Source organism: Lissotriton vulgaris, chromosome 1_1 (genome assembly GCF_964263255.1).
Source record: "Lissotriton vulgaris chromosome 1_1, aLisVul1.2, whole genome shotgun sequence".
NCBI classification, from domain to species: Eukaryota; Metazoa; Chordata; class Amphibia; order Caudata; family Salamandridae; genus Lissotriton; species Lissotriton vulgaris.
Genome location: NC_141685.1, coordinates 1113243654 through 1113254582, shown reverse-complemented (window position 1 = coordinate 1113254582; position 10929 = coordinate 1113243654). Strand labels below are relative to the sequence as shown.

The following is a 10929-nucleotide window of genomic DNA, read 5'->3' as shown; positions in this document are numbered from 1 at the left end:
CCCGCTAGATTAGGTCGAGCCTTATGGACCCCGCTCCCAGACGGCGTGTCGGTCCCTCCGCTGCTCTCCGTCGACGTGGCCGGGCTCTAGCCTACTTGGACGAGTGATTACAGCTCCCTGACTCCAGCGAGTCCTGCCGGGCCCTCCGGGGCTCTCACTGCCCGCCCTCGCTTTGATGAATAACGTAGGCTCTTCCCTGGCCCTCCTATCTATTGGAGGGTGTCTTTCCACCTCGCCCTGGGAGCTGCCCTTTGGTCACACTGCCCACCCCAAGGCCCGCGGCACCCCAGGGGCCTGCCGGGCGCGGTGGTGGGCTGAGGGGGACACTCAGCCAAGGAGTGGGGGGCCCTTGGGACGGCTGGGAATCGCGGCGCTGCTGCAGCAGGAATGCGCGAGCTAATAACAGGAAGTTCAGCGACGATGAGGCCAAGTTTACTTGAGAGGACGTCGAGAGCGCGTGCAGATGTGCGAAGCGCCAGCGGCAGCACAGCCCCTCTCGGTCCAAGAGCGCCGTGCCGTGCCTTTCGCAATCCGACGCACGGGCCTACGCATGCGGCTCCGGACAAGGCACCATCTGCAGCGCCTAGAAACAGCCGAAACGCACGTCGGGCGCCTTCAGACCCTCGACGCAAGGACTTGCCGGACCTGGGCAGCTGCTGGCATGGTAAGCTAGCACTGGTGGGGAAGGACTGTCTTATTGCGCAAATGGCGGCGCGGGGCATTTCTAGCGCTTGGAAGACAGCGCAGAGCCCGCTCCACAGCCCTGCCCTAGCACCCCGAAGCGAAGGAGGGTTGACTGACGAGGCTTCCAGGGGGGCGCGAGCTTTGCAGTTTTCAAGGGTGCGAGAGATTCCAAAAAGGGTCGATGCGGATTTACCTGGCGGGGCATTTAGGGGCAGATTTACAAGCCCCGTGCGCCACTGTTGCGTCACTTTTCCCAGGTTAAAAGTGACGTAAAAGTGGCGCAAGGGGCTTGTAAATCTGGCCGGAGTGTTCGTGTTCCGTCGTGGAGGCAAAACAGGTGTATGTATGATCAGGATGCTGCGCACCGCACATTCTCTCTGCGCTGCGCAAATCCCTGCACCAAACTCGTTGCGCTCTGTACAGTGCGATCACAGTACTGTGCGTACTACACGTTACCAGCACCGCACAATTTGTGTTTTTTTGTGGGAACTGCACGCGGTGTGATCCTTTGAATAGTGCGCAATGCTTGCGTGATTATTTGTACAGGGTGCGCACTGCGTGGGACTGTGCGGGAGGGGGGGATCATTTGTATAAAGGCGCGCGGCGATCCTGTATACTGCTGGCTTTTAAAGTACACACACGCGGCACATTCTCTGTACTCTGAACTTGGACACAGTGCGCAGTTGCATGCTGACTGCGCGGCTCGAATGTAGGCTGGGACTGAAAACAAATAACAGTAGTCCCACTTTGGAAGGGTCAGAGGTCACGTGTATTTCCTAAAGGTGTGGAGTTTCAGACTAAGTGGGTCTCTGAGATGGGGACAGGGGCTTCTGTGTGCCAGGAACACTGCTGCACACAGGAGCGCGTGGGGTGTGGGCCAGAAATAACAAACAGCGGGTAGGGGCGATGGTGGGGGAGGTAAGTATGGGAGAAACAAGCGCATAGAGATCAAAATACCCCAACCGTGGCCCCATCACCCCTGATATTCCCATAGTGGGAAACGCACCCAGGCGTGGCGGGAAATGGAAACCCTTCTTTATTCCGGGAGCACAGACTGGGAATGGAGTCGCGAGGGGCGGAGTCAGTTACAACCATCCTTTGTATTATCTGTTCTTCGAGCTCTCACCCCCAGAAAAAATGGCTTCACGTTAAAAACATTCCAATAAAACCTTGTCTGGCTTACTTAATTGGTTATAAACATATTACAGTTTAAGCTAGGGTGGGGGGTAAGTGAACAGACAGGCCTGTGGAGCCAACACGTTTCGCACCTAATGATAAACATACTCTGCAGGTTAATGCATTTGCTGGAATGATATATGTGAATCATACAATCAGGTTTGAAACATAAAAAAGCGCATAGGGTTAATGTGCCTGCTGCAGTGCCTAGCGTGTAAGTCAGGGCCATAGATTTGTGTTATTGCACAGCAGCTCAGTAGGTGAATGCTTATGTTGCAGAGATCTGTATTCCAACAGTGGGTTGCAATTTGCAACCTTATTTAAACAACTGAGTTGAGTAAATCATGCACCACTTTTAACAGTCACAAGCAACCTGCTCAGCATAACTTTGAAACTTTGCAGGTTTGAACACACAGTTTCTTTATTCTAAGATTTATAAAATGGGTTGCATTGGCTAGAAATAAACATTTATTATTAAGTTGCACATATTTTGTTAGGAATATGTGCTATAAGAATGATTATTATTAGTGTTCTTTCACAAATCGAAACATATATCTGGCATTTGCCACAGAGCATATTTAGTTATGCATATTTTGCATAGATCCAGAGCAGGAGGAGGTTGAAAACCCTTTAAAGTCTCCATTTATCTCTGCTTAGAAACTTGCAAAGTTACAGTCCATGGGGGTTGTTTCTCTTGATGGACTACTGGTTGTGGTGGACAAGCTTGACGTTCCTGCTGTGCTACGCATGACCCCCAGCTGTTCACAGCCATGACACGACTTAGTCAAAATAAAATAGATTATCTTTAAAGGGCGACCAGTGACGCATGGTACAGCCCATTGGTGAATGTGCGGATACTGCTGCCTTTTATCGGACAGAGGCATGATCATTTGCACGGGTGACTGGGAATCTGGACAGTTCCCACGCTTTAAGCACTATCTGTGGCCTAAGAATGTATCCTAATTCTGAAAGCAGTACCCATTACTATTTCAGTGCTGAGGCCCACACAATGTTTACTCAGTGCACCCCAGTATTGACATTTCCCCACCGCTCCAGAACGTTTTTCTGGATAAAGAAGCCTCACCCACGTAATATGGCATGCTTCATCACAGCTTCCTACCCCACCCTATTAAGATGACACTACCAGGGCACCACCTGCGCCCTCGAAACAGGCACGTTCCATGACGACTTGAAATGCGCCGAAGTCAAACCCCTCCTCAAGAAGCCCTACATTATCATGATAGCAGAGTAAGACAGTGAATATGCATGAATAATTAGTGAATAGCATTGCCACTGTATGACAGGCCCAACATTATCATGATAGCAGAGTAAGACAGTGAATATGCATGAATAATTAGTGAATAGCATTGCCACTGTATGACAGGCTAAGGCATCTAAATAACAGCAAACACAAGGAGATGATGGACGGAGCGCTGAAACTTTTCAGACACTCACCCCCAGTCACAGATCTGGGTTGAATCCATCATCGCTCTTTAGTTCAGTTCGCCACCTCAGTTCAGACCCAGCTATATGCAAATCAGTCTTTTGACCCTGTGCTTCATGGGAACAGTCCAGCCCGAACTGCCAAGACAGGTCTTCCCTGAACCAGAAACAAGCATCCTATGGACAGGGTTCGGGTTAATATACCTCATCAGCCAGGCTAGCTTGAATCCAGTGGCAAAGTGAGCAAGAGCCCACATCTGGACATACCTTGCCTGTGAGAAGTTGGCCTGGCATATGCTGTCCACTATTCTAGTGGGCACCTTGCACCAGTCCAAACGACCCTTATTGATGGTAGGTTAAAGACAACCTATATAGAAAGCTATCCTAGTGGTAGCTGTGGAGAGCAGCCTTCAGGCTAACTCTTGGAGGAATGTGAAGCAGCTTGTTTTACCAGTCTATAATCTCGTGAATGACCAAATGAAAGGAGAACCACACCAGGTATATATATATAAAATATATGTATTTATTCTAAACACATCCCACTAGTCTCTTTATGAGGCTAGAGGCAAAAGTACATTCAATAAACTTATTAACACACAGTAAATTAGCACAATATACGTTGAGCCCTAGGGGCGTACCAAACCATATATTAAGAAAGTGGTATAAGAACCACGACTTGCATAGAGACAAGGCCTAGAGCCTGTAGAAAGGCTGGGGCCACTAGGCACCACCCAAGATAGTGACACAGGGGACCCACGGGGGACGCGTGCAGTGTCTAAACACAGCCATGAATCACCATTCACCTCTATGGGGAAAGTCACAGTTGGAATTTTAAAGATAAAGGACACTTAGAAGAGGACTTGGAGCACACCCCTTTAGAACTAGAGGGTTCTAGAGTCAACACCCACGGGAGCACCGGAGTACTTGAGTTACCTCACCCAGGGAAGCCTGGTGCATAGGTGTCTTGTGGTGTCGGGTTTCGTCATCGTTTTCAATGGCGATCTGCTGCAAAGTGCTGCTGGCGTCCAAGTGGAAAGTGTCTGGTGTGATCCAAGCCTGGATCAAAGAGGAGAAGAACCTGAAAGCAGAGGGGACAGAGTCTGGGTCACTTGCCAGTGACCAGGGGCACGATAGTTGAATGCCCACCGATGTCAGGTGATTTCAGGTGAAGAAGGTGAAGCCTGACTCTTCAGCCACGAGGACCAGGAGGCGTAGACAACCAGGTTCGGGATTCGAGGTGTCCCACGAAGGATGTTGAGTGCTGCGGTGTCGGTTTCTGGATTGGACCCAACAAGCCTTGTCAACAGCAACCCACGCAGAAAGCAGAGATAGGCTTCGGTGCAGACCAGCAAGGACTGAGGGACTCACCACTTGGTAGGGAGCCAGGGCACGTCTGGAGCAACCAGAGAAGCCCAAGGAATAGTAGAGTTACTTTCGAGGGGACCCACCAGTCGACGGACCAGGGATCGCAAAGGTGCCTCAAGGGGAAATGCAAGAAGCGGGCTCACAGAACACTTGTAGAGTGTAGGCCTACAATCTTCAGTGCAGATGATATTTGGGGCTTGGGCTACAAGTAACCCAAATCACAACTTCAGGAAAGCTCGGGAAGTCAATGCACTAGCAAATGTGCACGGTGTCCAGGGGTTTTGGTTCCACGTCACTCGTGAGGGCTACGGGTCTCAGCTTTCCTGGGGACTCGGGTCGGCCTTTGAGAAGTCTGAAAATCCTCTTCCTGGGCAGCAAATACTTCGGAGTCCGGCGGGAGCTTCGGTGATGCAGACCAGCAAATGCTACGTTGGTGCCTGCTTGAGCAGGGGAGTCACTCCTTGACCCCAAGGGAGATTCTTCCGTCCTCTAGTCTTTAGTAGAGCGTCGAAGTTCCAGGATTCAGTTTTAGAGTTTCATCCAGGTGCAATCTAAAGTCCTGTTGCCAGGGTTCCCTTACTTATACTAAGAAAAGGGGTTGGACATACTCTGGGAACCCACCTATGGGAGGGTCTGGAAAGAGTGGTGGCTACACCCATTTCCTTTGTCCAGTTTCGCACCAGAGCAGGGGCTGGTAGCCCTTGCAACCGGTTTGAACTGGGCTATGCACAGGGATACCAAATGTGCCCCCAGTGCTTACTTCAAAGCACTCTCAGAGTGCAGCCACCCAGCCCCAATACACAAAAGCCTGTCTGGGAGGTGGTTACACCTCCCTGTGATAGGAAACCTATTGTCAGAGTTTCGGTCAGCAGCAGGAGGCCAGACTCGTGTCTGTGGCTGCAGCATCCATTTTGTGATGCCAGGGCTCTTTTAAACTATTACCGGTTAGACCAGTGTGTACATGTCTCTCCCTCTAGAAGGGTGGAATTCTACCCTCGCCGCCACGACTGGCGGGGGGGGGGGGTAGGATTCCAAGTGTTTGACACCAACCACAATATGTTTCCATGCAGCCATTCCAAAGTTAGCATTTACCGCAAAGTATATAATGCACTTAAGAGTATATGGTTTGGCTGCATCACAGGACAGTCTCAGAGAGTAGGCTCCGAAAGCTGCAGAGGGGCCCAGCTCATGCATGGGCACCCTCTCACACAAAACCAAGCACTCTGCCTTTAGGATTGATAAGGCCTGCCATAGAAGTAACTGATAGGTTTATATGTGTCAGTGATTAAAGGTAGATATAGGTAACCTATATCTTAGTAAGGGGTGCATGCACCACCTTACCCAGGCTGCAGTAGCATTCCCGTGATGCCATTTTGGAAAACTTCCCATGGGTGGCAAAATACATGCTTCAGCCTCTGGTAGGCCTCTTGGGTACCTATGCCCTTAGTACCTAGTGTACCATATACTAGTGACTTACAAGGGTACCTCAGTAACTAAACTGGAGTGTACCTATTGTACATGGAATCAATTTAGAGAGGAAGCAGCTAGACTGGGGTCCTGGTTAGCAGGGCCCCAGCCAGACTAAAGTCGAAAAACAGTGAAACACCATCAAAAAGTGGGGGTAACCATTGTAAGCAGATTATACCCTCCTACATTGCCAACTTGGGGCAAACAAAACAAACCCAAGGAGATGATGGGCGGAGCACTGAAACTTTTCAGACACTCGCCCCCAGTCACAGATCTGGGTTGAATCCATCATCGTTCTTTAGCTCACTTTGTCACCTCAGTTCAGACCTAGCTATATGCAAATCAGTTTTCACCCTGTGCCTCATTGGAACAGTCCAGTCTGAACTGCAATGCCAGGTCTTCCATGAACCGGAAACAAGCATCCTGGGACCGGTTTTGGGGTAAAACACCTCATCAGCCAGGCTACCTTGAATCCAGTGGCAAAGTGAGCAAGGGACCCACGACTGGGCATACCCATCCAACTTATGGCAAACAGACCAAACACAAGGAGATGATGGACGGAGCACTGAAACCTTTCAGACACTCGCCGTCAGTCACAGATCTGGGTTGAATCCATCATCGTTTTTTTTATCTCACTTTGCCATCTCAGTTCAGACCCAGCTACATGCAAATCAGTCTTGACCCTGTGCCTCATGGGAACAGTCCAGTCCAAACAGTCAAGCCAGGTCTTCCCTGAACCGGAAACAAGCATCCTGGGACCGGTTTTGGGGGTGAGTGTTTGAAAAGTTTTCAGCACTCCGCCCCATCATCTCCTTGTGCCTTGTGTTTTCTTTGTTTGCCCTAAGTTGGCAGGGTATGGATAGTGCTCACTTTGCCACTGGATTCAAGCTAGCCTGGCTGATGAGGGGTGTTACCCCAAAACCGATCCCAGGATGCTTGTTTCTGGTCCAAGGAAGACATGGCTTGGCAGTTCGGGCTGGACTGTTCCCATGAGGCACAGGGTCAAGAGTGATTTGCATATAGCTTTGTCTGAACTGGGGTGGCGAATTGAGCTAAAGACTGATGATGGATTCAACCCAAATCTGTGACTGGGAGTGAGTGTTTGAAAAGGTTCAGCACTCTCTCCATCATCTCCTTGTGTTTGCTTTGTTCATCCAAACAACACACACTTCTTCATGAAGAAACCATAAACTAGCTAGCACAATGTTTTTGTATCAGCAAAGTAAAGTAAATACATCAGAGAGCACACTGGCTCGATACTAATTAAATAAGTTATCTATGTGCCATCCCCAAGCACAATGGGGCAATGTAACGATCCAGAGAATGCCAAGATCTTGATGTTAGCACAACGGCAAACCATGAAAAAGACATCAAAGCCAAAGGCAGATGATAGAAAACATACTCTCTTTCTCTGTCTACTTCTTATTGTTAGTGTTTGAAAGAATTGATGACATGCAGTCTTCAACTGCCAGAGTTGTCTATAGCTAGACCTAAAAACATCAGTTTATATCCAGGGATGTGATGGTCTTTTCATGTTTGCAAGGTGACATTCTACATATAATTTTATTATGTATTGCAATCCAGTGCCAGTTAAGGAACCCGCATATGTCTTGCTTACCTGTGGAGCTTTTATCTCTGTTCAGTTATAATTTGTCCATCCTTGTCACTTGAATGGTCCTTCTTTACAACATGTTCTGATTAGTTTCGTTTTAAAATATGCATACACTGACTTGTGCGATCCAGTTAGCTGCTTCAGAGCTTTAAGGGAAGTAAGCATCAAACACTTTCACATCTAAATATTTTTTGGAGTTGTAAAGACTGGTCTGGAGGGAGGTCTAGTTTTTAGAACAATCCGGTGTCCTCTGTGGGGCAGATATAGGGCTGGGCCAGCTCCCTTGACTGGCTATGGCTGATATGCCGCTATCTCAGAATCTGGCCCAGCCCTACCTGCTTACTCCACTGCCTCAGCAAGATTACAATTTTGTAAATTTGAATCTAGAAACTTTTTGGGGAAAAGAGACACCATCTGGGTTTCCACCTTTCACCGTTGATGTAAGCATTAGTTAATTCACAGCATGATAGCACACCGAATAAACGAGTTAGGATATGTTGCTAATTATATGAAGTAAACATCAGAGTAATAACTTGCATTCAATTCTTAGTCATTTACGACGATTACAATTCTACCTTATAAGAAATAATTTATACCGTCCTTTCCTAATCGGAAGAAAATGTAATGCCCAGGCCACATTGTACTAGGAGATGCTAACTATGTAGCTATTTCTAATAAATTGATCTCTAACCGCGAGGCACACTGCTATTTTTTTTGGCAATCACGATAGCATTCCAGAGAAAAAAAGAGTTTTGTGCCTTCTCCATTTATTCTTAAGTAGGTCAAATAAATAAAAGTGTGCGTGCCAACAAGAAGCATCAGGCCGTGGCCTGAAACGAACAGTAGCAAACGAGTTAGGAACACTCCGTGCCAGTCTAGAGCCCTGCTGTCCTGACCAGCAGATTCTCTTCCTTTCCAGGCTGTGGATGAGCGACAGGCGCGGCTCTACTTCAGTAGGATTGGTGGGTGTGAGCGTTAGATAGCCCAACTCATATTGGCGCATCACACTGACATTTATTATATGAGACGCAGGGAATGAGGGGGGCTTAAGAGGCAGGGGAGAGGGGGAGGAGGGCGGACTGTTAGGGGTATTGAAAACACAATAATTTGCAAAATAGGTAATACTTTTTCAGTCCTTCAAAACAGAGACGAGAGAGAGAGTGAGTGCATGTGTTTTTTTTGTCTGTGAGTGTATGTAAAACTTCCAGGTGAAATCGACGAAGATCCCACTATACCCGCTTAAAAGCACCTGTACCCAACTACTTACTAGATAATACATTAGGAGGTGTAATACCCCAACCCCACACCAAAGGTCAGGCTCTGGCCACAGGGCTGCTGAGGAAACCTCCCTCCAGAGCTGTCACCTCCTCTTCTTCCAGCACTGGGTCTACTGCACAGCTCTGCAGTGCTGCCACTCACCACCCCCTGATATTACAGCAGAGAAACCCACACACCGCTGTACCAGTGCCACGCCAGCTCTCAGTACTAGCACCGCACATTCTGGATAGTCTGAGATGTTACCAGTATATAATTGTTCACATTATAGCTCTGTAATGCATTGTACTACACATTATGTTGCTGTTCTTTTTCATGCATACCCTAACTTCCCCTCCTCACCTACTTATTTTCTACGTTTCCCCAACTACTGCCCTCCTGTGACCCTCGTTGCACTCATTCACTTGCTTCTTTTATTCGTTGACTTCCCCCTCTTGCTGCCAATCACCCTACCGTTACTTTTACCCATTGCTTTTATCTTGCCTTCTCTATCACTCTTTCTTTCTCTCGTTTCCCCCCCCCCCCTCTGTCCATTTCATCCTCTTTTCTCCTATTTAATTCTCTTGTTGCATTAAGTGTCTTCTCGCTTTTCTTCCTCTTTTTCTCTACACTTCACCTACTCCTTCTCTTTTCTACCCACTATTTATTTCTGCCCTTCTTGCTTTCTGCCTTTCTTTACTACCTCCTTTTTAGGTTTTGCCTAGCGGAAGCTGCGCTCTGCGCAGCTTTTCCGCGCAGGCGAAATCCTGTTGAGAACCGTAGGGTGCTTTGGTTCGGCCCTCGTCGTTGATTGGCTGGCTCCGTAAACGGAGCCTTGCCATTGGACGAGGGGCCTGTCCGTCAATGCCGGACCAGACACGGGGGCGTTCCCGACATTCTTTGGCTTTTGCCGACGTCACGGGACGCCGGGAACGCCCCCGTGTCTGGTCCGGCATTGCCGGCACTGTAGGGAATTGGACTGTAGGGAATTGGACGGAGGGGCCTATAACCGGCGGGTCACGGGTTCAAATCCCGGCTCAGCCTTTCCCTGCTTAGAAAGCGGTACAGTGCGTACTTTCTCTCGGGTTCATAGGGGTTCGAAATCAAACTTCGCAGAGTTCTAGGCGCGATGAAAAGAACACCGCGTGTTCAGTGATGACGGCTTCATTATCGCCGAGGAGCCGTGCTGTAAAGTTTCTTCCCGCACAGCAGGCGGTGTATCGACCAGACCTTCCCTGGAAAGGTATCCGCGTGTCTCGGCTGCACGTGCTCTCAATGGGTTAATAAAAAGGCTCGGCTGCAGAAGTAAATGAGTTTTCACTGTACACAAAAGCGGCACAGAGTCGGCGTTTTTGTATCTGTAACTCGGACCTGCTAATCTATCAGTGGCCCCTTTAATAAGCCGGGCGGCCGGGGGTGCGGGGAGGGAGGCACGGATCCTTTTTTGCTACACTTGAATAGCTCCTTCAGAGCAAATGAAAATGGAAAGCTTTGTTTTCCCGGATCACTCACTGGGCTGACATTCAGATAAGGGGAAGGGAGGGCGGTGAGACGGAGGGAGGGAGAGGGCGAGAGAGTGCAAAGGCAAGGCGAGCAGTGCCAAGCCAGCCGCGCCCTTTGTCAACCTGGGCCGGTGCCAGGGCCGGTCCTCTGCTGGCTGCGTCTGGAGGTCACATTCGGATGCGCGGAGCCCGCAGGTCACCCGAGGGAAGAGATCGGGACACGTTTACTGCTCTGCCGGAGCGCGGCGACGCCTGGCCCCCTCCGCGCTGATCTGGGCTTCTCCGGGCTGCAGTGCGCCCCCCCCGCCCCCCTCCCTCGACCGCTGGGACGACCAACCGGTGGCTCTGGGCCCCTCCGTGAAGGTGGCTCTGTGCACCCCCTGAGGACCAGTCTGCCTCCGACCTACCCTTACGCGGCATCGCAGG

The 10929-nt window shown here is 49.6% G+C and overlaps 1 protein-coding gene across 2 annotated transcripts in view; it reads left to right on the top strand.

The window, feature by feature from the left end:
* The first annotated feature begins 449 nt into the window (after positions 1–449).
* The window catches only part of PODNL1 (podocan like 1), a 141517-nt gene continuing 131037 nt past the window's right edge, over positions 450–10929 (top strand). For both annotated transcript variants that reach the window (XM_086963641.1, XM_086963640.1), the window contains exon 1: positions 450–664. In XM_086963641.1, the coding sequence (XP_086819767.1) occupies positions 464–664 (201 nt within the window). In that variant the 5' untranslated portion in view covers positions 450–463. The remainder of the gene's footprint in view (positions 665–10929) is intronic.